General features: G+C 39.3%; 1 protein-coding gene across 2 annotated transcripts in view; it reads right to left on the bottom strand.

The window, feature by feature from the left end:
- PPP3CA (protein phosphatase 3 catalytic subunit alpha) overlaps nucleotides 1–27,816 on the bottom strand; it is a 206,712-nt gene that overhangs the window by 56,032 nt on the left and 122,864 nt on the right. For both annotated transcript variants that reach the window (XM_075709822.1, XM_075709823.1), the window contains one exon: nucleotides 5,445–5,569. In XM_075709822.1, the coding sequence (XP_075565937.1) occupies nucleotides 5,445–5,569 (125 nt within the window). The remainder of the gene's footprint in view (nucleotides 1–5,444; nucleotides 5,570–27,816) is intronic.

Genomic DNA, 27,816 nt, shown 5'->3' with positions numbered 1-27,816 from the left:
AAATAAAGATACATTGCATCCGTAACAAAAATACTCACAAGAGATGGAAGTTATTGCCATTTCTGAACTACCATCCCTTGAGCACAGGGAAAGAAAACTCTGAACACCTCTGAAAATAAAGAAAAAATTGTATTGTCGTCACTACAACTAGGATTTCATTCTTCTTTTCCCAGTTTTCAGGGCTATAAAAGATACCTCTTCTCTTAAGGCTCTGCTGCAGAACAGGGACAAGGTAGTCCTACTTGCAGATCTTCAGTGACAACTTACAGTCTGTGCCACAACTTTTTTGCCAGCGTGCTCTTACTTCACCTGTTTTTTGCATTTCTAAAACCAGCGCTCATGCACATACAGGTTGCATATTTAAAAATTTAAAAGGCTACTGCTGTGGACATAGGCTTCTTGTGGAGTAACAGTGAATCCATTCCTCGTGGTCAGGGTCCCAGCTGTTTCTAAAATGTTGTTCAAGAATCTCATTCTGATCATTCAGCTTCTGTTTAGGTTTTTTTTAAACATCTGTTGAACATTCCCAAGCTTCTTTGGGATCTTGTTTTGACACCTGCGTGGTGCTTTAGCACCTCTAGACTGCAATTATTGCAAGACACTCTTCTAGCTAGTCTCCCAGATGATTTTATTAAAGGCAATCACCTGCAAAATGTTGCTACTTGCCTTATACTCTTTCCTAGTGTTTAGACCACATTACTCCCATTTCAGCCCTTGGAAGGCCTTTAAAATGTCAAAAAAAGAAGGATCTCTTTTTCAACCAAAAAGTAATTAGAAAATTCTTTTTCTTAAATGTTGCTCTAATTCTTATAGCTAGTACTTTCTAAACAGGTATCCAAGTAGTGGCTCCTAGCTCTCCTTGTTGGACCTTGTGTCTTGGCTCCAGCTGTTTTCTGTGGAGATGGGTCCCACAGAGAGATGGAAGCAGTGCGAGGGAAATGGTGCGAGTGACCTCCAGGGCACCATCCTGTGTTCTGTCCCTGCGGCCAAAAGGGGTTCTTGGCACGTTGGGGACTTGTGCTGGGAAAAGCTGGCACAGGACCAGGCAAGCTGTGAGAATGGCCCTGACACAAACAGATGTTCCAGTCTGGGAATTTAATATACACAAAAATAATCTGAATTTGCTGAATTACTGAATATTCACGGCTCTGAGGAGCACTGCCCAGCAAAAATGAGATCTTACAAGATGCAAATTCTTGCTACAGAGAAACATATTTGCTACTGTTACATAGAAGAAAAAGGGCAAGGAAATTTAGGATAATTAAGGTATTAGGATTTTCTTTGCTCTGAGAGAAGTTAAAAAACCAGTTGACTTCACTGGTAAACTATTCCTGACCAGCTAAAACTATTTTAAATCAAGCTGTTTACCGGGAAACATTAACACACTAGAGCAATGGAAGAAACGGAAAGGTGTTTATTCTTCCAATAAAGTCCTAGAAAGTCCATGGAGACTTGAGAGATGACAAACACATGGCTTCACCAGGATCCACTTCACCCACAGTTTACTAACATAAATTTATTTATATGTAATTCTTTTCTTGGGAGAGACCAGTTAATAACTGTGAAGAGTTCACTGAATTCAGAAGCATCTCAATCGCCAGATGTTTTCTTAATTGATGCAAGGTCCAATTGTCAAATTCCAGGCTCACCCCAAACACCTCACTGTTCTTGCTAGAGCTAGCACAAAAACAGTTCCTCCTTCTGGAATTTCAGTCTTTGCATTCAGGAAATGAAAAGGTACAAACGTTTTGAACCTTAAAACACAACTCCGGGTTTGTTAATTTTGAACATTGGTTTAATTCTCCATGCCTTAACTCTCTGCTCTGTCAAAACTGATCAGTATATACCTTATGATATTCACCTGACATTTAAGCCTGTATGTTTTTATGTGGGATTGAGCAGGAAAATAATTCCAACAGTTCATTTACATAATATTATTAGTGTATTATAGTTGGTATTTACTCTGATTGTAATTTTTCCAAGACTGTGGTGAAAAGCAGCCTATACGTATACTCCCCCCCGCCCCCCCTACAGCACATGGCATTTCTGTCTGCCTTTCAAAAGAGAGTTTTCAGACTCAGGTAGAGATTAGTCATTCTTCCTTACAGCCCATTCCTGCAGAACCACTTATGCTCTAACTATTCCTTAGATTTAAAAATAGCCCTCTGTCTTCATCATTTGGGTTTCTTTTCTCCATGACCGTAAAACTTGTTTGAAAGCGAAAGCTCAGGAGTTTCTGCTCTGGGGTCAAAACCCTGGTACGATGCACAAGCACAACAGGGAAACGTTATCAGTTACAGAACTGAGGAAACAAGTGTGCTGCATCAGATATTGCAACTTGCTGAAATTTTTTATTCTAAGTGCAGAAATGCTCAGGCTCTGCCAAAAGATCAAATGGAAAAGAGAGTGCAGCTACAGGATAAAGATTTGGTCTGTGTTGAGAAACCTCATCTCATTCTATCTACAATTTTGACTTTCTTGTTTTACCTGTTCTAATTCCTTTATTAGTCTCTCACTGTGAGACACCTTGCTTAGAACTAATTTTAAAGACACAAAACACCACCCCTCCTTCAAACAGTGGAGCTAACTCTGGTAAAAACAGAGCACACACATGAAGGATTGAGCCCCTAGATCAAAAGCTCCATGGGGCAAGGGCTGTCATTTCTGCTGAGTGCCTTATACAAATACTTTTCTCTTTTTCCCTCTGCATTATCAAATGCCTTCCACCTACCTTATGCAATTTCTTCCTCTGTTCTTAATGATAATAGCTTACATTATACAGTACCTTTCATCCAGAAGAATCCCAAATGCTTTGCAGCCCACAGACAAGGATTATCTCGCCCACTACCAGACTCAGCTAGGTCTAGGCTCAATGGTGTCACTTTTACGCTAGATATCACACGGCAATTGAAGGGATTTTTTAAAAAGCTTATATTACTTGTGATCAGTACCTTGGATCAGCTACCTTAATTCTTTTGGAAGGACCCCAGAACTGCAATAGTCTTGTGTCTACACAGCAGAAAGGGGAGCCAACAGATCGACGGAATAAAGACCACGGTGTGACTGATGTGGTAGAAATATGCATTGAGATCAGGCTAGGACAGCTTACCACCATGACTTCTCCAGCACAAAGTACAGGCAAGAGCTGGTGACTTGATAGATGTGCTCTAGGCCCCTTCTCCACCAAAAGCTTCCACCCCCCCGCCCCCAACATGTCAAGTTGCATTCTTCACCTTTTTCTTTTCCTTGTAACTACTTACTGTGCTGAGTTCATGCCTGAATGCATAGCTCTACATCCAAATATACTTATGAAACAGAAACCTACCTTTCCTTTCAAAGGCGCTCTTTAATCAAGGTGACAGGTGGGGAGAATCAGTTATGTGACCAAAAAAGTAGTAATCTGAGAACCTTACATACAAAAAGGAATAATATAAGACACAGCTCAGATATTTCCTTGGCGCTGGCAGAAGCCACTTCTTCTTCCAGTGAAAAAGTAGTGTTCCAGAATGGAAAAACTAAATTCAGAATATAATTTGCTAAATATGTATGTGCAGGTTGCTAAATGAGTAATTTTAAGGGGCTTATTTCCCACTCATAAGCCATTTTGCTTTGTGTTATATGTCTTGCTGTTGTCTTTAATCAGTAATAACCCTGGAGGAGATTTTGGCAAACTGTCAGACAGGCACTTGAAAGCTGAAGCAAATCCACTTGTTCTATTTCTTATATTAAAAACATATCTCGGAATGAAGACAAAACTCTCCTCTTCCAGATACAACTTGGTTCGGTCAAAGGCTACAGGAGATATGAACTAAGTATCGCAACTGAAAAATGATAGTTCAAGATTGAGCTGCACAAGAGTTTAAGCCTGTGAAACCACCCTCCGCACTCCCAACCTTCCCCAAGCGATCCAGCACGGTAATCCACACAGTGATGATTTAGCTTACAGCTCACTGTGGATCTGAGAAGGGAGGAAGCAGGCACATGTGGCTCAAAAAAATCATGATCAAAGTGCTGACTTCAGTATGAGACTAAATCCTAACTATATTGATTTTTGGCAGGTGGGAGAAAGAACCTTGCAATTCTTAAGTTTTTACAGCATTTGCACTTGGAACAGCCTATTTCTATTTGTAAAATGTGCCACCTCCCAAAGATTCTGTTAACATTTTGAATTAAGTTTTAAAGTGAACTAATAAAGCAAAAGTAATTTTACAGAACTGTATTTTAAAAAAACTTCTCTTCATACTACAAATATAAAACTGCCAAGACGATCCATTTTACAAATACATTATAAATAACTCAGCTGTTTGGGATTACATATTTTTATATCAGTATGGCAACAGTGTACTAAGATGTGGTATGTAGAATGAAACAGCAGTGTATGTGTTCTTGCATGCTGCCATCTTATCTAGTCACAGACACACAGCCACGTATCATAGGACCTATATTGCTTCTAAAAGATAATGGGTATTCTCCCTTGACTCAGAGGGAGTTAAAGTCTGAACTTTTCAGAGAAAGAAGTCAAGCTGTAGCTCAGAAGCTGCTGCAAGGGTTTCTGACTGACTGCTCAGTGACTAGATCAACTATGACCTGGGTCAGCAAATCCAGATTAGGTTTTATTTGATAATTGTCCACCTCATCTGTCAGTTTGCATAACCGAGCAGCAACATGGAACAGAAGAAAAGATCCGTGAGCGCTGGAACAAAGGATTTGTGCTTGGTATTTGACTCGCTTCTAGTCAAAGGTAGGCAGGCTGGACAGGACACTGTTTCCTTTCACAAGCCAGCTAAAGATGCTGTCATTTGACCTCCACATTCTACAACCTGATACTGGAGTCTACACCAGGTCTCAGCACCTTCAATAGAGCACACGTGCATCACTCCTTCTCTGTGGATGCAACTGCTGCAACAAAAGCCAGAGATCATGCACTCCTGCATGCCATATCTAAACAGAACTCATTCATTCTCTCCAGCACAGTATGTTATCTGCTGGCTTTTTGTCCCATTTACCCCCCATCTAGTCCTTCCATTTTCATAAAATTTCTCATCCAGGAGACTCAGATCAAATAAGCCTAGAAGTCAAACTAAACTAGGAGTTGTTCATTTAGTTTTTCTGTTATATCTCTTTTCTAATAGCTCATGTGTATTCATCCTATTAGCTTGCGCAAGCTGCAGAGCAGACTGCTTTCTGTGCTATATTTGGATGGCCACTAGTTAGCACCAAGGTCCGTTCTCCATCAGCTTTCCAGCACAGATATAGTGGGATTTGGCTGGATACCAAGCAACCTTTATGAAAACACCAAAAGCAACATTAACATGGACTTCTTTTGCTCACAAGTGGTATCTGCAAAGAACTTCAGTATTCCTGAACTGGTTAAATTACAATGCTAAATATACACAATAGGCTGCAAGCAGTTTCACAGCCAAAAACAGAAATAAGAAACTTACTTCAATGCTGAAGTACCCTCTGTCCACGTAGTCCCCCAGGAAGAGATACCGCGTGTTGGCAGGAGAACCTCCCACTTCAAACAGTTTCATCAAGTCAAAGAACTGACCATGGATGTCTCCACAAACTAGGAGAGAAAAAGAGAAATATTCAGATTCACTATGTGAAGATCATCTTAGGCATATGCATTCTGAAGGCACTGTCTTATAAGAAATGCGTTATGACAATTTTGTGCATCATCCTCCAGTTAAACGACCAGTGAAAGCTGGCAGCTGCTCAGAAGAAGCTGTTTGTCTATGATGTGCATCCACATGTGTGTGCAAAATGCTACCAAGTAATTAAAGGAGAGCCATCGGGCAAATTTGACCTATAATTATATTCACAGGTATCTGTCCATTCCTCCTACTTCCCAGCAGAGCACACAGCACTGGCAATAGTTAGTTAGACAAACCAAAGTCATCCTGAAAAAGAGAACATGTTCAAGCAAGGTTACTCTTTCTTTCAACATCACTCCTCTATTTCTCCTAGTCTTAAACCCAGATGAACAGCAAAAGGCTTTCTGTAAAATGCAAAGCGTGCCTCTCCTGTGTATGCCCCTGATTAAACTGACAAATTTCTGACTTCTGGTTTCCGCATAAAAAAAATGGCCTGCTTGCTTTCCCAAATCATGTCTTACACAAGAGGACACTGATTCTTCATGCTGTAACCTCTACCACTTTATTTAACCTCATATAATTACGATTTGTTTCACTTCATTGCAATGAAGTCAATCTAACAAGCAGCTTCGCTAGAAAGAGCAGCTCCCAGTACACATGGCAGACAGAGCACGCGTGATGTGCAGCCAGGGTTAAGTAGGGATGCCTCTTTTTGTGCCTTAGAGTTGAGATTGGCTCAGCTATCTCGTGAAATTGCAAACTCTGTGGTGGGTGCTTTTAAGCATCTGCAGGAAGGCAAACAATGTTTTTGGAGGCCCTCACGGAAGCTTAACTAACAGTGCTGTGCCAAAACCTGCTTCCTTTTGCCTTGCTTTGTTTCCTCTACCTAAGGGAGGGGGAGAACCCCCTAGTTTAGGGCCAGGCCCAGACCTTTTCTGGCACCGATCCTTAACGAAGAAAATGTTAACGGCCTTGACTGTTACTGAGGTCAGTTTAAACTGGTTCTCCCTTCAGTGACTCAGGAAAAGAAAAAAAAAAAAACCAAACAAACCACCACAACCAGATTTGCAAACTGGAAGGGTGATTATGAAGAAACTAAATAAACCAAGGGTCCAAGATAGACCTTATCTTGCAGCAGCAGCATAGCTTCTTATTTACTGCTAACACTAAATTCAGAAGACTTCAGATGCTCTCTCTGATGTAATGGTTCAAGCTTTTGTATTCAAGCACTGCTCTGATTTGAGCTTTTATCTGGAAGCTGATACAGAGGTCTTGTTCTATCACAGATAAACAAACCTCGCATTTATTGCATGCCATGGAGAAGCTCAAGTCACGTCTCCACACAGAACAGCTGTACCACCAAATCCAACAAACTCGCAGTGCAGTGTTCATACGTTATTGTCTTTCATCTCAGTCCAGTGTCACATTACATTTTTTACTTGCATCACTTTTCTCTGAATGTATACACTAACAATAGGATCAATATAATATTGTCATTCTGTCCACAAACTAAAAACATCCCCCACCCCACCCCCAAATCCCCACCCAAACCAAAGCCAACCAAACAACCCCCTACTCAGGTACAGAAAAAAACCACTGATGTCCCAGTCACTGCTTTCATGACTATTTATGTGAAATTGGTGACACAATTCATGAGCGCTGGCTAGCTGAGCATTCTTCTGTGATAGTAACAGGGTATTTTGCCCATAAAATAGCATATAGTACTCTTATTACCACTGTGTTACATTGTATAATCTCTTTTTCCTAGTTGATCCCTCCGCCGCAAGAGTTTTAGATGACAACCTTCACGTTGAAAGCCATCAACAGTTATAATTTCTATCTAAGAATAATATCTGCCATTAATTACTCAAAATAAATACTATTTAAATCCTCAAGTGGTATAACACCACCCTTCTTTCTCTAAAAAAAAGTACCCCAAAGGAAATTTTTTGATAGCATTTTTATTTGAACACATTAATCTACCAAACCAATACACACTGCTTGACTGTACTCCTCTGCATGGACACTGTGGGAAGATTAAGAACACGTGTCACATATTGATGGCCAAGCAATCTGCTCTCCTAACTTCCAGCAGAAAAGCTTTTAGTTATATAACTGTACAGCTCTACCAATTATCGCCCGCCCCCATTTGCTCCAACTGCAAAAACCTGGAGTTGAACAAGACTGAAAGATTTTTACATGGATTTAACTTTTGCTTGTTCACTAAAGCACAAAGATTTTTTTTTTTTTTGGTTATGCAGATGTGTGCGAACAGGTAAATAAATACATTGAGTCCATTACAGAGAAACCAAGAAGGTTAGAGAGCTTCCTCCAAGTAGCTGTATGCCCATGAATTTGTCACAAGTCAGAAAAGCAGAGAGCAAGCCAGTGAAAGGGACAGAAATAAGAAGTGCAGAGCCCTGCAATCCCATGACTTGCAAAATTCTGAACTGGACTTGAGAATTGATACTCGATGGATATTCCAGGCACTCTGCATGCAGTAGCCTACTCTTTTTATACTTGACAACAGATGCAGAAACATATCCGGGGCGGGGGGGGGGGGGGGGGGGGGGGGGGGGGGGCAGAGAAAAAAGGTGGAAAGCTAAAAAGCCCTCAGACCCAGCCTTGCCAAGCAATTAAAGTGTACCAAAAGACAAGCTTAAAATCAGCAGGTAAAAGCAGCGGGAGGAAGAGAAGTCACTCAAAATTAAGAGTTAACGCTGAGATTTAATTTATTATGGTCAGATCCCAGAATTCCTACTGAAAGACCACAATGTTACATATGGTTAATCCAATTAATATTTTGCCTGGAATAGCACGGAATAGCTTAAAGATCTTATACTTTCCAGGTTTGCGTGTATAGACCTGAAACATCCTTACAACATAAAGTCTGTGTACTCACATTCTGATGGATGGCCTTGTTTACAAATAAATCAAAGGGCAATTTTGTATGTATACAGTACTATACTCCACTTGTAGTTTGAAAGCAACTGCTTCTAAAGCTATAGTTCTGCCACCTTTCTTTTGCAACTCTTACAAATCTCAAAACTGGAAGATTTCCCAGGCAGCCAGATCAATGCTTTATCTCTCATTAGGTGGGGGCATTAGATTAGATTTCCAGTCATAAAGGCAGAAACATCAATCATCCAATACCTCTGCCATACCCTTCACGTCTTGTCTTGCAGCTTCCCATCACTAACAAAGAGCCTTGCAGCACTGCCAAGAGCCCACAGGTGAGGTTCCACATCCACTCCACGCTGCCTCTACAAAGCTCTTAAGTTCACTACTTTCCCCCTCTATGTTACCCCAAAAAACTTGAAAGCACACTAATTATTATATATCCATGTTTACTCTTGTATAAGCATTACCATTGGATCTGTTGTTCCTCTTAATTTTGCCAGAAATGTCCTTTTTTTTATACTTGTGCAGGCCCTCTTTTGGTACTGGAGCACTTGCTATTGAACAATGCATTCAGTGAGTTAGGAACATTTTTCCATCAAATAACAACAAAATAAAACCCAGCACAGTGAAGCAGGAAATTCAATTCTTAATGAAGACCTCAAGTATCAATGTACTTATGGATTTAAAGTATGAACACAGGGAACATAAAACACAGTTTGTGTGTGCGTGGGATTAACATTAAAAGCAGCTGTGTTTGTACAAAAAAAATTTATCAAAAGGAGGAATACCGGGTGGTATGTCACATATTTTTCTACATCACTGGTTTCCCACAAGTGCCATCAAATCACGGCCTTTTTACACTCATCAATTTATAACTCAAAAATCTGACAGCATATTTTTTTCCCTAAAAAGACTGCTTAATTTATCCAGTGTTTTTCAACTTTCTTTATATCCTTAAATTGCCCCCTGGGCAACAACAAAACAGTGTTTCCACTGACTTACCATTTCCAGGGATCAGTTCAGGCACCAAACTTGTTGCCCATGAATTTGTCTATCTGAGCCTGTCAATGGTGCCTACCTACCTAACCTCTCAGGGCAGCAAGCTCCAGAACTGCATGACACGCTATGTAAAGAAATTTTTTAAGCTGTTTTAAACTGATCTCCTACTGAATTCATTGGGGCAATCAGAAGGTTTAAGAAACCCTGGTTGTTTGTGGACTCCTTAGAAATTTATCTCTGTTGAGGAAGTTCTCAGAGAAGACATGGGTCCCTCCAAAACGTTCAAGTTCACAGGACTGCCCATGCAATTACTGAGAAATTATGTTTCTGAGCACCTTTTCCTACTTGTTATGGTGAGTACTTTGATCCACTACACCATCTCACACTATAGCACCAGAACTTTCCCAATGTAACTGTCTAAAGAACTGGTTTTAGAAATTGTCGTCAAACTAAATTATGTTTCTGATTGCTTCACTGCAAGAATCTCCCTCTGATTTATGTCAAAGGAACAAGCAATATTGAAACAGGAACCATTACATTCAAGTTGTACTGGCAGTGAAGGAAACCCAAAGCTTAGCAGTGGTATTGCTGGCTTATAGAAGACAAAGTGGTAGAGCAGTGATTTAGATTGCAATGATTATTGGCACAAATAAGAAGTCTGAAAACGCTCTTCAGATAGCTTCCTTCAGATAACTAAATGCTCTTCACTACATATAGACTCAGTCCAGAGATTATTCTGTGTGGTTCCCCACCCCAGATGGATATTAAGAACAAAATTTATATTCATAGTCCATTAAACACTGTCAATTCAAAAATTTTCTATCTGCAACAGTTTGGGTATGCTGCACTTATTTTCTCATTTATCATGTATATACTTAATTGGTGTAACATTATAGTCTGATAGTAAAACACCATTAAAGTTTCAAATGAATTTACATTCCATGTATCACAAGGTAATATTCCTATCTTCAAATGTCATCGGGGTTTAGGAGCAGATATGCAACACTCCATCATCAGCTTCAGAAGCAACACCTGCAAACTCAGACACTATATGACAATTAACAATAATGAAGCAAAGACACCTTTTAAAGAAGAAACTAACACCGTGTGGGGAATATTATCCATTGCTTGACAACTTGTTCTTTACATTCACTGAGCTATGGATGTCTTTGCACTGAGCTCCAAGAGATTGTGCTCCAGCAAAGCAGCACGCAATACTGCAAAACCTAAGGGAGAAAAACACCCTATTGAGTTATACTGCAGAATGCAGACTGCAAATCGCAAAGGGGTTTGCTTTGTACATTGTTTGGGAAGTGTTTAACTGCTTACCATTCCACTAGTTAGCAAGTGCTTCCAAGAGCTTACCGCCTTCCAAGGACACTGGGTACTTACAAAGCCTTACTGACAAAGGGACGAGGGCACTGTGTAAACCTGTATGTGTCTGAGCTGACTTGTGGATGCTCATATGTGTCCAGGTCTACAGGATCAGATGGTAAAGAGGCTGCATATCCCAATGAGAAATATGTCCCAATCATCTCTCCAGGGAAGTAGTTTGGAGCAATGAAAAGTTACCAAAGGCTGAATGAAGAAGCCAAGTAGGGAAGGAGTGGTTACAAGCAACAGTGGACACACAAAGGCAAAGCAAAACCAAGTAGACAAACTTCTGCAGCTGAGGACTCAAAGACCAGGCTTCCTTAGCCAACTGATAAATATGAGGGAAAACACCTGCTAGAGCTACATGCATGAAATTCTCAGGTGTTTCAAGAAAAACTACTGCATTGCTTCTGAAAGGCTCAACTATTAACCAGAAGGCTCTAATTTTCCCCAAGATTTAAGAACAAAGTCATTTATCAGAGTCACATGTCTTTGATTACACAGTCTTCGAGCTTGAATGAGCTTTGTTTCCAAGTGTACGTTGTTTTTTGAGGAATGTTATATATTGCCACAGCAGTATGAAATATTCGAAATGCCAGTTTTGTTCCATGGGGGTTTTTTGTTTGTTTGTTTGTTTATAAATCTCTAAAGATTGAGCCATTTTCTTCCTTAACTTTTGGAGAACAAGGAGGAAGGAGAAGTACAAAATAAAAGAAGAAACTCCAAAAGTTTTTATTTGTAGCTGCTCACTAAAGCACTACTCAAGACACAAACTCAGTGGTTAACTTACACACATTATTTTATAGTCATGCCGTTCTATTTCTATGTGAGATGTTTAAAGAACTTGCAGATTTCATTACTTAACTCAAAGTCAGAATCATTTAGACAGCTCACTAGGTAACTTATCATCCTAAGAAAACATCTACTAGACTCAGCATAATGGGCTTTCATATGAATGTTGGTTATACTAAGTGTATTGAACAACACAGCTCTGTATTTCCAAAAGAAGCATGATCTCATTCATATTCATATTTGGTTATCTAACATGATTATAATAGGCTTTCATCTATCTTTTCCCTTCAATCACTGCATGCAAATTGATGAGTTTATACTACCAGAGTGAATTGGCATTAACAAAAAACTGCAATTACACTTCATGAAAGATAAAGTCAGAAACCATTAGCCATACAGGTACAACAAAGTAAACCACAAATGGACCATTAATGCCACATTTGACAATGTTGTTTGCTTGCTGACTTTCCTTCTTTGTACTGAGAAAAAAAAAAAAGTATCATCTTGGGAAAAGCTGTTTTCTGTGCAACACACGAAGACACTATATTGTGTTCTGGTCTGCCAACACTTGAAACGCTAGTGTCTGTAAAGATCAACCCACACTCACTCCTTGTATTAGGAGTTACTTTTCTCCCACCATCACCTGAAGGTTAGAACAAATTAATGACACTTGATTTGAAGAGGTAGAGTGAAAAAGAGTGGGGAAGGGAAAACATCACATCAGAAAGGACCTTCAGGACAACAGTCATTAACATTCTCTGGTGAAGGTGGAAGCAAAAAAAACCCTAAACCATGTGGCAGCAAGCCCTTCAAGATGTTAAGGCTACAAAAATATCTTCAGCACAAAGTTTTTAAAAATAGCTCCACAAAATTACTTTTTGTATCACAAAAGTATTTGTAGTGTCTCAAAACAAAATAAAAACCGTGTACATAAGTCTGGCCAGCATTTCTATATAAGAGATACCAGAAGCAACAGAGTCTCAGGAAACAGCCTCTGCCAAGTACTGTAAAACATACACTGGCAGAGAAAAACCCCTTCCCTCCATGCTCCTACCCCAGCCAAATTTTTCAGGAGAGTAAGTGGGTGAGGTGCCAATCGAAAACTTTCAATTCCAGGTCAAAGCAACATAGCAGAGTTGTAGTAGAAAGGGGATAGTGATCTAATGAATATTTTACAGAATTTTTCCAGGACCAATGGGGAAAGGTGCTCTCATCACATATACCAGAAGATGCCGAATTAGGTCACAGGGATGGGGATGGGAGTAAAAAAGCATTCACTCCCATACACATCAAAGAAACAACTAGTTCTTCCCCTGCCACCATCCAAAGTCAGCACTGCTCCTGAGCATCTTCCGTAGCAAGTGAAGAAGCAAACCTACCGTCATTATCTCCTGCTAATGCACCTTCACTATCAGGGAACAATGCTTATTTCACAAATAACCTCATTGGAAGGATTACCTGCTTCATTGGTGTATAGGTCAGGATTTCCAGCTCATATCCATAGATCGGGGTTATTCATAGCAATAGGAAAATTCTCTTATCCTCAGTTTTACAGATGTAAAGAACAAAGGCCTGGGGAAGTTTAATAATTTATAAGGTCACAAGTTCAGTCAGTGGGAGGGCAGGGATAGCCAGAGAGGGAACAGCACATCCTCATATTGCTCCATCCAATTCAACACACCAGAAGAGCGCCCCTTTCCATGACGAAGGAAGGTCCTGCACATGAAGCAGGCACAGCCTGGCTTTACACACGATGCTCCAAATGAAATTTAGGGAAGGTGACACAAGGCAAAATGCGAAAAGGGCTTTTGAAGAGAAGCTCAAATATGCTCAGCTCCATTGAAATAAGAAGCGTAAATTCAGTGCTGCGTTTTATTCTGGGAATAGCTTTTATTTGTATAGATTGGACCATAATATTGTCCATCTACTACATACAAGTTCATCATTAGAATTACTTATTATTGCAACTTTCTCACTAACCTGGCTGAAGAGACCTCCATTAGTTTTTGCTATACAGTATTTTTCCAAAGTCAGCAGTTTGCTATTAGTAGTAGTTTGCAGCTGGTCCTTCACAATTTAACACAATAATTTTTTTTTGTTGATGATTTAATTCAACCCTTCGGACCAGGTTTTTTTACAGTTAGTACTTCTCTCAGCAGCGCAAATCCTAGCCCCAGTAAAGTTAAAACAAAGGCACTGGTATTACATGGATATAGCAATAGTTATATAAAGCCCAAGGAAGCCCTCGGTATTTACAAGGGCTCGATGGATAGTATCTTTGTTTGCTCTTCTTACTGTAGAATTTTAGAGCAGTATTTCCCTAACAGACTGCAATCCAATTACCTTCCAAGCACCCAACAATTTACAAGATTTTATGGGCATCAGCATTAGCATGTCAAGCTTCAGTATATGAATGCCTAGCATCTAAAAACCTAACCACAAAAACTGGATGTTCATGTTGGCTTGTAATATATATTTTCCATTTTCACGTGATGATAACATTTGTTGTAACAGTTTCCTCATTCTGTGCCATCACAGACCTGCTTTATGCTCCATCCCACCCCGGACTCAGTGTTTTATTAAGAATCAGAAGCATTACTCTGTAACAAAAAGCATCCTCCTTCTATCAGCACAACGATTTGTCTTATCAGTGGAAAACAAACATTTGCTCGACACAAATGTATTTGTTCATTACTTTTAGATCTATAGCACTCTGCCCATATTTCCCAGAAACAGATGTTAAGGGAAAATAAAAATACTATTTCTCAAATTTCTGCACTCTTAATAAGCAACCGGCAGTATCGACATGGATACTTGCCCGCACCCTGAGTGGAAGGAGCCAGCACAATTAGCTTCAAAAGAATTCTGTGAAGTTCAGCTTGTAGGCTTAATGGTCTATATTCAGAGCTGTGAGTGAAAAGAACCAGCAACAAAGATGTACTGAGTTTTAACCTCAGCTTTCGCACCCATGTCTTTAATGGACTTGAGTTATTATTTTAATCTAACCTTTCTGTACTACAGGTGTTCATGTACTAGAATATGGGTATAGGGTTGAGATAAGCGAATAACATGCAAGTTTCCCAATTCCAGTTCAAGCCACATAAGATGACGTTTTAAAATTATAGAATCTAATTTCCATAACCAAAGTCTTATAGAAACCTAATTCTTGGTGAAAAATGATTAGCCTTTGAGGAGAGTGCTTTTAAGAGAAAGCTCTCCATAGTAATTTATGTCCTGGTAAAAGCTCATATGACAATTAGTTAGGGGAGCCAGTGCAAGGAGGAGTTGACCACATTAATTTCCTCTTGCTGAAAACCTATACCTAGGCATGATCTTGAGTAGGTGGTTAAATTCATATGCTGATCCTAAATCAACATGAATCAGAATGGTTTGGGTTGGAAGGGACCTTAAAGATCATCTAGTTCCAGAAAAAAAAATCTATCACTTAATGAAAATTATGAAAATGAACACAAAGAAGTCACATTGATGAACAGAATAGCCTTAATTAGGTTCCTTTCTATAACCTTGCTATTAGGCATGTAAGGAGTGCACACAATTTAGCCAGGACTCTGGGTAGCATTAGGAGTGGCACCCAGGCAGATTTGGGCTAGCTCCTGCACCATGCTCTTAAAGCAAACTAGCCAGTCTCTCCCACTATATTGAGAACTGTTTTCCCAATGGCTGGCTGAGGAGGGAAAAAACCCCAAAACAAAGTCAGGGGAAGGGAGGGTCAGGGAAGAAATATTCTTTTGGCAGACAGCCATCAACCACGTCACATGCAGTAAGTTGTTCTGGGAGGTAACAGAGTACCACTATTCAGAAACAGAGGTAAGAAGAAAAGGTCACTGTCAAAAAATAGCTTGTAAGGAGAACATCACGTGAAAAAAGTGGGGAAAAAACCCTATTATACTGAATGGGCATTTATGACACTCTTCTGGTCTGTATTCTATCAGTAATCTCAAATATGACATCCTTTCAGGTTTCTAATATAGAGTTATCAGATACCTTTTTAATAATTACAGACCAAACATTCCAAGCGGAGGTAAATAAATGTTTAATATATTACCAATCAGCCAAACAGGATTTCATTGGCATTTGATTAGGTTAAATTTGATATGTGAATTAAGTGTATGTGAATTCAGTATCCCCATCCAAGGATCTCCAACACCTTACTTTTTGCACGTGCAGGATAAAGGCCTCCACTGCTTGAATCAGCCTCAGCTGAACAGATCATACAAATGCAAATCATGCAGTCAGAATCTACCCAGCCTGAAAACACCCCCAGCTATAGTTCCAGATGAGAAAAATAATTTCACAGACTTGGGATTTTATTAAAAAGTTATATGTCCAGATATCAAATAAAGTCCTGAGTCAGTTTTTTATATTGCAAGGACAAGGTTTGCAGGAAGTTCGGAGGATCTAGCTACAGAGTTCATTAATTCTGATAGGAGCTATGTGATTACTTCTTCCACAGCACTTCCCAGATTATCTGGTTTCAAAGAATATGGAACACCCTAATCCTGGACATATACATAATCTAAATATGAAACAGTGTTTACGTGACCTTACAATATTTGTTTTAAAATATAACGTACATCCATTTAAATGCAGCATGTCTAATAAAGAAGGTATCTGAAAATACAATGCATTTCCTCTTAAAGCAACATTAATAAGGATGTGCTTTTAACAGAAAATATAAGAGGTGAGACCACCAACTGATTCCCTCAAACACCAGATCTTTTCTGAGAGCAGTTCCAACCCTAAATATAAAAGGAACAAATCCCATCAGCAGCATGTAACGGTGCCACACACCAGAAGAAATGATTCCCATCCTTTAATGCAAAACCATGCAAAATTTCTGACAAAAAAAAAATTGCATAAAACCCCTGAAATACGGGTTTTTTCCAAAATACAATACTGCAGCTGTAGGCGTGCATTACTGACAGTAGAATAGCCATACCTGTATGGCTGTACTCAAAGACTGTCATACCAGTATGACATAAAGCTTTGGATCTGATGTGACTTCAAAGATAAGCGCCTGGCTTTGCACGCCACTGCTCTGCTGACTGCTGTAATACTCCGGCCGGAAAGTGTTTGGGCCAACCTACTGCTACGCAATGCCCATTGTTTTCCTGCTTACTTAGTCCTTGACTTCAAAGACCTGAAGATACACAGCTCCACGGGGTAACTACTGGCATTGACTTCAATCAGTTGCCTAGGCCAAATTTGGTTCTGCTCCACTCAGTTAACACAACCTTGTCTTCTGTTGTTACAGACCTTCTGTTACAAGGATTTCCAAACTGCTATGAGGTAGATAAACAAGTTACTTCCTAAATTTGCATTTTGTGAACTCACACTGACCAAGAAAAAGCTATTTGATAAGTAAATCGGTATTTCGTCTAGGTTGCAAGTAAAGTTTCTTGGCTATTGTCAAAAGACTGGGAAATAGCTATTGAACCCTCTTTCTCCAGATTTACCTGTCTGTATTAATGCCATAGCTCATACTCTTCTCTCAGCATTGGGACAGCATAAACAGCCTAAACTTCAAGTCCTCCTAGTTCAGGGAGAAAGTCCAATCTCTTACCTCTGTCAGTTTTAATAATGAGGTGACAGAAAAATAAAAAATATGACAGACAAGAAAAAACCCTACTTTTTTATCTTCTTTTTTTTGACTAACTGAAGTAACTTCTGAAACAATGTCCCTGTGCTTGCTCTTCTTGGGAGGTTGCTGTGTGAACTACTACTAGATACAAACATAATACTCCACCTCTGTAAGACATTATCCATTTAAGGAACAGGGTACTGCTAAATGACTATTACTTCTGGTGCAAAGAGGCAGATCTGTATTTTAGCAGGAGGTGCTTATTGTTCAGAGCCTTACTGGGCTAATATCAGCTGTACTTCCACAACACACTGGGATAACCAGAGCTGTGATCATTATTTTAGACCCCAATGCACATACTCCTCTGAATATTATATGTAACACTATCCTGTCAGAGCATACAACAAAATAATGCTTTAACGGGGCACTAAAAGATGACCATTTCCCTGTTTCTATTGCATGCAAGTTGGGTACTGGTGATGTTTTTTAACACAACACTATGTTCATGCAGTGACTGAAGAAGTTAAGCCCTTCCTTCAGAAGAATTTTCCTCTTTAACTCTCTTGTTCTGCAGAATGACTCATTTTTCAGAAAGAACATTGTCTACTTTTGGCTAAGATCAAATACATTATCAGTTTAATTCATTCCAGAAAATGTTCTTTCCAACTACAACTACTACAATACTAACCCCAAACACAGCCATAGTTTATTTTACTTCTGTCCTGCACAAAAAAAAAAAAAAAATCCTTTTCATGATATTAAAACAATTTCATTTATTTTTCTCATCTTTCCATTTCTTTACCATGCACTTCCTGCAGCTTTGAAGTCAGCTCACAGCTGTAGAAAACAAGGACCACAAAAATGTTTATGGTGAAAAATTATTTGGCGAAAAGAAACACTTGGAAATGCTCACAGCTACAGAGTATTTCTTTTCGTGTTATTTATCTGTGGGGTGTTCGTGACTCCTCATTAACACTAAATTTCAGAGAGAAATGACACTTTCTACCACCTCTTACAGGCTGTGAGGTTCCATCCCACACAGGCTGGTGACAAGCTGACCTCTGCAACACATTCTTCTGCTCAACAAAGCTGTGCAATCTGGTCAAAGTCAAAAGCCAAGGAAGCGCTCAAAACCACAGGCCCTTATCAAGGCAGCTACAGGAGTCGCTCTGACCTTAATCCTTCACTGGAGCAATGAAATCATTGACTAAAACAGGGAATCATCATGGGAAGCTGAACATTGATTAAAACAAAACAAAACCAAGTACTACAAAAAAAAAGAAAACCCACCCAAACCAAGAAAATCAAATGCCAAATGAAGAGTCAGCTTTCTCACACATTCAGGGCAAATGCACTGAACCCAGCATTTTTACAAATTTTCTTGCAATAAAATTGCTGCCACTGGTAAGGAAAACAGCCAATACACAAGACTCCATTTGTCTTTTTCAAGCAATGATGTTTTTGTCTGCATCTACCCTGGGTTTAGCAGCCTTTCTGGGTCACTTGATACTTCCAGATGCTTAAATTTTACATTATTGCTAATAAAAAAGAAAATTAAGAGAAGTTTTCAAGAGGGTCAAAATTGGTAGTTATTGTCTGAGAGACACACACCATTCACATGGTGTCAGCTATAAAGTTTGGACCCCAGCACCTGGCAAGAAATTGTAACTCCAACCTGAGTTCAACAGACCTTCACTACAAAAAGTGGGTCCACTCAGCTTTCCTTTATTTATGTCTAATCCTCACTATTTTCTGTAATGTGTAGGTAGCTTAACTAACTGGCTCCTTTACAGGAGAAAAATAGCTGACCTGCTATCTTCTATGTTGAAGACACATTTTCATGATGGAATTTATATTATTTCATTTATGCATATTTCTGGCTATTCTGTTCCTTGCTTGCAAACAAGCAAGCGGTCTCATTCCCAAGAACATGCTGCCTTGATTTTATGAAACAAAATCTTTTGCCCTCGTTATAGATTCCTACATGAAGCACAGATTGCTGCTGCTGCTTCTCCCTTGTATTGGTTAGTACAACTGATCAGTCAAATTTGGCTCTCAGCAGTCCAGCAATTCAGGGGAAACTGTTCTCTCATGGATTTGTTATTATCAAGTGAAAAATGTGTGCTAAGAAAAAAAATGCACTATTTGCACTTCAGTGACTTTTCAGGCTGCTTGCTACTCCCTCTGGATTGCAATAGCATGGTTATTTGAAGCAATTGCAAGGCAGAAAGCTTACAGGCACATAAAAATAATAAAATTCTAACGTATTCATATGTTTGTTAAAGCTAGCCTCTGCTTAACTGAAACTGTAGAAATTGCTTGATGGTCTTTTTTTTTTTAGCCTCTTGTATCTGGCCAAGTAATAAAAAAAAAATGCCTCTTGGATCATAAACCTGTATTTATTACACCCAAAAGTCTTCATGTACTCTAAAAGTTTTACAACCTATATTTTCATTGAAAATTTTGTATGATTTTCTCATATATATATATTTCAAATTGAAATATTTATGTTACTGAACTTTGTAGAAAAAAATTCATTAAAGACTTTCAACCGACAACGGTCTATTTACCATAAATAGCCTGCTAGAAAGCTGAAAAGCATGTGACCAAAAGGAAAAAAAAAAAAAGCCAAGTCAACAGAAGCTTCTTATGAGAAAGGAAGACACATCATCATGACTAAAAATATGAGTCAGTGCAGATAGGATCTTATCTTCAGAAAACATACAAGTAAGGTAATCAGGTTTCAGAAGATCATCACCCACAAAATAAAGTAATTGTGGGTCTGTCTTTTTGGTGTCCAAGAGAAGCAGGGATATCTACGTATCACAGGAAATAGGGATGATGAATCTGCGATGAAAAAATGCAAGTTGAAAAGAATGGGCTTTCAAAACATTTTTCTCCTTTTTCATGCAGTCTCAGACAACACACAATTCTAAAATACAATCCCAAAAATATTAATTCTCTTAACTCAGAGGAATGCATGTAGAGCTAGGAAATATTTGAGTTTTTCCACCAAAGAAAGTAAAAAGCTATGTAATAAAAAGCCAGTTAGGTATGAAAATACTGATAGGGAGGATAAGTATACGTTCTCTGGAATAGCATCTTACTGAGACTACAAAAGAGGAAATTAATCTCTACAACTGTTGCTATGAAGAACAGACAGTGTCACCCTTCATGAATGTTAGTACTTTGTTTAAGAATTATTAAAGTCTGTCCTGGTTTCGGCTGGGATAGAGTTAATTTTCTTCCTAGCAGCAGGCACAGTGCTGTGTTTTGGATTTAGTAGGAGAAGAATGTTGGTAACACACTGATGGTTTAGTTGTTGCTGAGTACTGCTTATGCTAGTCAAGGACTTTTTCAGCTTCCCATGCTCTGCCAGGTGCACAAGAAACTGGGAGGGGGTGTAGCCAGAAGAGTTGATCCAAACTGACCAAAGGGCTATTCCATACCATATGACGTCATGCTCAGTATAGAAACTGGGGGGGGGGGTGGCCAGGGAGCAGCGATCGCTGCTCAGGAACTGTCTGGGTATCGGTCGGCGGGTGGTGAGCAATTGCGTTGTGCATCACTTGCTTCGTGTATCATTATTATTATTATCATTATTATACTGTTACTATTAGCATTACTATTTTACTTTATTTCAATTATTAAACTGTTCTTATCTCCACCCAGGAGTGTTTCTCACTCTTACTCCTCCGATTCTCTCCCCCATCCCATCGGGGTAGGGGGAGTGAGCGAGCGGCTGTGTGGTGCTGAGTTGCTGGCTGGGGCTAAACCACAACAAAGTCTAAAAGACTATTTTGAGAACTAAATACATGAAAAAAAATCTTCTGGGTTCATTTCAAACACTTGTTCAGCTTTGATTAAAGTCTTATTTAAAAGACTCACTGAAACTGCACCACATAAAAAAAGATCTAAAATTCTGGAGCTGTTTTGACAATTTCTCTTAGAGGACCGAGGATTAGAGACTTGCCGTGGACAACACTACTGTCATCTATTCCATCAAAGACTGACAAACCAAGTAAGCAGCTACAGGGGATCCCAGGATCTGGGCAGGGTCTAGAAGATCCTCCTCCAGTGTCAGGAGAGTCTGAGCTGTCCCTCCCAAGCTGAGCAAGGAGCAGCTTCCAGACCTGAGCTTCAGCAGGGAAGGACTCAGGACTTTCTTGGAGCCCCTCTCATTGATCTACCCTTACAACCAAAGAGCAGCAATAAGGCAATCAAAAGAACAAAGCCACAACAGACTTCTGCAGTCTAGCAAGGCTTCTGCACTAGGCACAAGTCTTGCAAAAGTCAAGAAAGCAGTTTCCACTTTTCTCCCTGTAAAAATTGTTACAGTAAAGTTCTGCTACAGGTATCTATCTCTCTGCTGAAAACAAACTGTTTAAATTGCACATTCTAAGTGAGCCATCAGTAGCATGGGTAAATGATAAGGATCAGGTGTGATTTGCATTGGATCAACGATTCTTAATATTCACTGTACTCCTTGTCTCAAGATTGTTCCTTGGCTGGCTTGTTGTCTATAGCTGAATATAAACAGCTATCTTATATAAAATTATCTCAACTAAAGAACATCATTTTTGCCATTTAAAGAAATTGGTGGGCAGTTTATACACAAGAAACTTAGCATTCAGCAATCCCTTCACAATAAAATCTTTATCCCCTTACAAACTGACACACATAGATCTCGTTTACAGACAACTGCCTCTGTCCAGAAAACACCGCTTCCAGAAATATTTGCAAAAGAGAAAAAAATACCCAAATAAACGCTTACTACTTGTTTTCTGGGTGGGTTTGGTACTCAAAGTTAATAAATACGATTATCTCACTTGCCTTTCTTTAATTATGGTGTCCTTTCAGGCATAGGAGATGATGCTGTGAAACATCCAGAGAGTCTCACGCCCCTGAAGAGGCATTACAAGATATAGTCATTAAGAACTGGACTAACCCCGTCTTCTTTCTGTAGATCACTCATATTAATGATTTGGTGGATTACTTCATACCTGACTAGCCAAAATACTTTTTCAGATTGAGGTTCTGTCTCTATCAGAGGTTATTATTTGCCACCTACAAGAACAGTATTTCTAGGAAGTTTCTTTTTAAGTAGAAGGGTAAAGAACCATCATTTAAGGTAACTTTTCAGTGGACTGCAGGACTGCTGTGCTTTTCAAGGCAGCCCTTGAACATGGATGCTATAATGATCTAGGCTCATCAACTAGAAAGATATAAATGATTATTACAGCAGGAAACAGACTGCAACATTTAAAACTCAATTAGTGACAATACAAGCAAGTGGTAGGCTGCACAACTCCACTTTTCTGTTGAATCAAAAATTTAGAAGAATCAGCACCAGCCTCTTTCGCTACTTTAGTTTGCTGGGAAATCAGGAAATATTTCTCCGTTGCAAATTGCAACATGAAAAGACTTTATTGGGTAACTTAAAAGGCCATTTCTATTCCCTGTAGCCTCACTTTAGTTTTTCATCATTCTTACATACAATATTCTAATACTTATTATTGGCTGATGCAGTTTTTGAGTTGCTAACCAGCATGAAGTCATTTTGTCAGCATTTGTATAAAAACAAAGCTATTTCATACAAGACCGTACCTTGGGTTTAAAAATGCATTTTAACTCAGTAAACCTCTTGAAACCAAAATTTCACATTTGGGAATTGCTGAAGAATACATTCCTCAAACCAGAGAAATGGTGGAAGTGGTGGGAGAAGAGAGGAAAGCACAAGGTGCAAGAGGAGCACCTTATGAGCTGGAGGATGACGCTTTACCTGTCCCCCAAACTTCTGTCACAGAGTGATCATTCTGCACACAGAATGGTAATTTTCTGCATTCAGGAGGAAAAAAAAAAAAAAGACTGTATTTTTCTTCCAAGGCCATGTGCATCCTGAGCAAAATACATATACAACAATGCGAGCAAAAAGGTTTCCTTGTGCTACTTAGGTCATCATTATAGGAGGAAAACGGCTGCCTAAATACAAATGAAGGGAAAATATATTGATTTAATCATACAGTTTAGCTGTCTGTTGTTGACCTGACTGTTCAGGAATGGAGACAGTGAGGGGTTCAGTGTGGCAGATGCAGGCTTTGTGGGAAATTACAGAAAGAACAACACTAAGGAAAAAAAAAATATGATCATGCAAAAGTATCCATACACTTCTGAAATAAAGTACAGGCACACTGTTAAAATTGCTCTAAACATGCGCTTTACAACTATCTTAATTCCTACTTTTATTTTGCTCTTGCGCTTCATTTCACCCTATTTTTCAGAGCTACGGCAAGAGGGAAGGAAGGGAGCATGGCTTTCAAGGCCCCTCCTTGTCCTGAAACTTGCACTGCATCAAAACCTGGGACACTCAGAATCGATTCTCAGTCTCAAGGCAGGAACAGGTCCATACTTAAGTGACAGGCCAAGAATAAATGAAGTGCAGATAGGAAAAAAAATTAATTCCTGAAAAGAATCCTGAGACAACAGCCATCATCTAATAATCCGTTACAGTGCTTTATTTTTTAAATTATCTAAGCCAGAAAAGATCTGCCATTCTGAAAGGAACGAGTAAACAGAACCAGTGTATATTCAAAGTTAGAATCAGGCTTCATGCTTAGTTCAATGCATTTTTTACAGAAAATACGTCCCCTGTAATCATCAGTCTAATGCTACCCGTAAGCATGAGTCATATACAGATTTTGTATCCCAGATAAAAATTCTCCCTCAACGCTTTCTTCATGTTATTAGAGAGAAGTTTATTTCAACAGAAAACAAAAGAGAAGCATGTCATTGTTTCCATTGAAAACCAACAGGAAAACAAAGTGGAAAATAGCAGCTTCACAACACAAAAAAATGCATATAAGGCTGCAAAACATCATTAAAGTTTAACCATCTCTCTAAGCCTTTAAACTCTGCTGGGGTCCTCCAATTTTCATACTTTACCTATCAAGAAGAGCTGCATCAGCTCGGACTCTGATTTGGTATGAGTCAGGCGTCCTGTGTAAGAGTCAGCATGAAGGTCTCATCATCGTGAGGGCATCATCCCCACTTTCACTGGACTTAACAGTACAGCCTGCTTCTGCAAAGGCAGCATCGCAGGTGATACATGAACGATGGCACCGCACCAACTGGGGCGGAGCCAGGTCATCCTGCCTCGTGCTGCCGGGCTGAGCGAGGACCAGAACGGATGGCCAGGACGTTCAGGTACCGCTGAAGGATGGCTGATGGCTTACAGGAGGTGGTATTCTTTCCCAGGAACTACCTGCATCTCCTTTATTTTTTGTTTAAAAAAATAAAAATACTTCTTTAGAAAGATTTTGTGCCCTTAGTTTTTCATTGCATCGTACTCACAGCACAGAGCAGTTGTCAAATGCTAGGTGGATATTCTACACTGAAGTAAGGTATTATCTGCTGGCAGCACTTCAAATTAATTTTTAAGGACTGCAAAGGAGAGTGTCAATAGAGTGCAGGGGTAGGCACCATGCTATGCTGAGCAGCCACAGCTACATTAGTCACTAAATTAAGCAGCTTTACAGCCTACAATACAATCCGCTCAGCCCTCACCTCAGAAACTCATGACAGTTCTTTCTCTCTCCTTTTCTCAATTCAGCTTTATTTGATTTTTCCATTCAAACCTAATTCTGCTTCTCTGCACCTTCGGGGGAAACAGTTCATGCTGTATTAGGTGTAGAGAGGGCGTGCCTGATGTTAATACTACACGCATGGGAACACATCTGATAGTCAGACGCATTATTTGAAAAGGATTTATAGCGTTCCCAGTTGAAAAGAAACAACGTAAACCAGAAATCACAAAATCTGAACAAAACCTGTTTTCAAGCTGCTTGGGCATGAATAAGAACTAAGGAAGAGTACCAGAGTACAAACGATTTTCACAACTCATTTCCCACAAGCGTCATTAGATCTTTATCCTGCACCTCACCTGTTCATCAAAAGGGTTTACCTTTGGCAGGGTGACAGCAAAAGAGAACAAAATGAAGAGAAAAAAAAAATCCACAAAATCCAAGACTACAGTCACTTCAGTCAACTTTTGTTTAGAGAGCAGAAGTCCACAGCTCAAAAATAATATCTACTGTGTAGCATAATAAACTAACTTTAGAACAGCAACATTATTTTACTTGGAATAGTAATGATTCCACTGGGGATGACTAAAACTCCCAGAAGGACCCTGAGACACTATAAGAAACGTACCTATAGATTTGAAATAAAGGAAATGAAAGACCCATAATGTAAGACTTTATTTTCATAAAGTAAAGCCTTAACATCATCAGTGGCATAATCCACATGGGATTAAGTATGTGGATTAAGTACCAACCAAGATGAGCTGTTACAAACCGAAGAGGGACCAGGAGACTGTACAACTAAATGGAGAGTACGTAGGAAGTAACCTCCTCCTCCTCCTCAAATCTCCTTTGTCTGGCCATTGTGCCTCAGGCTCTCTAGTCCATGGAAGGACATCGAAGCCATATTAGAGATTAACAGCAGCTGACCTGCAGGAGTAGGGAAACTCCCTGAAAAGCAAGGTAAATTAGCACACATGAAGCTCCAGGCTATGCAATCAAGCTAATGCAGGTGTCCATGCTAATCTGTTTAGCAAATGATTTCTGGTTTCTCTACAGCAGATCACTGCAACTGCAGGTAGGAAGAAAAAGGTTTCCAGGTGCAAGCTTTTACTCGGCAGGTGAGGAGGGCCATGCTGAGGGAGGGACCTAGCTGGAGTGTTTGGTGAGGGGGGACGTTTTGGTTTCATTCCTAACCATACTCTGGCTTTTAAAGAACAAACACAAGTTTAAGCACATGGTCCAAAGCAGGCTGCCAGCAAACTGGCAAGCACCAAACAAGCATATAAGCAATGCCTGGAGAAGACTCGTTCCCCCCGTCCTATGAAATACTATCCCTGTAACACCAGCTTTATGGAAATCTGGACGGTGTTACTGAATGGTATGTTGCCCTTTGCAGCTCATGTTGCTCTCTCACAAAAATCTCTTGCCGTACATTCTGTAAGATGGAGAAGAATCCCATTAGCATCTCTATTAAAAGGGTTTTGAAACCAAATCCTGGAGTTAACAAGCATGAAACATCAACCACAAAACACATCTAAAAAGCTTTTGGTTTCCCAGGAGGGTTTTGGCTTTTTTTTCCTTGCTATTTTCCTTAACAGCAAATGAAGTAATAATAACAAATGGTTCTGATAATTAAATGCCTCCACATGTTTCTAAAGGCATTCGTTTCTTTGCATTTATGTACAAGGAAAATAACTATATGGTATACTGCAGCAGGGTTTGATCTTCACAAGTATTCCTTATGTACTCTCTCAGGAAAGAAAATTAAGTCACCAGATCAACAGATACTGACATTTCTCCATCATGAGGATCATGCCAAAACATAAAGACATTCACACAATACAAATTATTATATACTAAAATAAACTCTCCCACATTAAAGAAAAAAAAAAGAGCTGTAAATAAAAAGAGCTATTCCTCACCTGATGATATTCGCTAACTATAAATCCCCAGAAGCGTAAAGAAATTTCAGCAATTCCTTGTTCACTTAAACCATGTCTTCACACAACAAATCACTTCTGGATGGACTCATAAAGAAGGCTGGGTAGGCCATGCTGGCTTTCCAAAACAAAAGTTAGAAGATTCAACAGAAGGTCCCAAAAGACAGCATGTTGCCTTCTGACTCCAAACAGGTGACTAGACAGGTCGCTGTAAGCGACAAGAAATGTGTAGGCACCAAAGAAAACATTTCTTCTTCCCTAAAATTAGTGTAAAAAAAGTCCCTGTGACCTTATGATGCTGAGAGTCACAAGAGGAGAAAGTAACTTAAACCTGTGTTCATTAACTTTCAGAGTCTAGAAACACGCAATGACTTTGGAAACCTTATAAAACTAGCAAAAACGCTTTAGAAATATCAGTGTCCATCTTCTTACTACTCTTAATTAGAAGTAATTACTCTTAATTAAAAGTAAGCGATCTTATAATGAACTTGTCCTCTATTTTCCATTCTACCAAACTCACTCACTAAATTAGCTAGCAGAACTGTAATTTACTCCATACATACTACTGCATGGATTGCAGAAAGCTGACTACCTTTCCAGCTATGACAGCTCTGCATCTTTCTGGTTCATGACAGACGTGTGGTGCTAAAATAAAATAAAATATATTAAAAAAAAAAGCACAGTACAGAAATCTTTTGCAGAAATGAATCTACATCTCCTTCAAATCAGTTCCCTGCAATTCAGTCCTCCAACACATAATAGCAAGGTTTATATCCTCAGCGGGAGGTTATGTTAATAGCACTGCATTTCCCACATGGGAAGAGTAGCTGTAAGAACGAGTGCATTAGCAGATCCAAAACATGCAATTATTGGTTTGAATCTGATACCAAAGTGTTAAAAGATCTTAATGGGAAAAAGCAAAAATTGTTTCATACTGATATTGAATGATCCACAGGAAAGACCTTTTTTTTTTTTTTTTTTTTAAACTCCCAAATTGATAGCATCCTCTTCTGGCACAAGTTGTTGTTATT

The sequence above is a fragment of the Pelecanus crispus genome, chromosome 4, assembly GCF_030463565.1.
Source record: "Pelecanus crispus isolate bPelCri1 chromosome 4, bPelCri1.pri, whole genome shotgun sequence".
NCBI lineage: Eukaryota > Metazoa > Chordata > Aves > Pelecaniformes > Pelecanidae > Pelecanus > Pelecanus crispus.
This window is presented reverse-complemented; position numbering and strand designations above follow the sequence as displayed.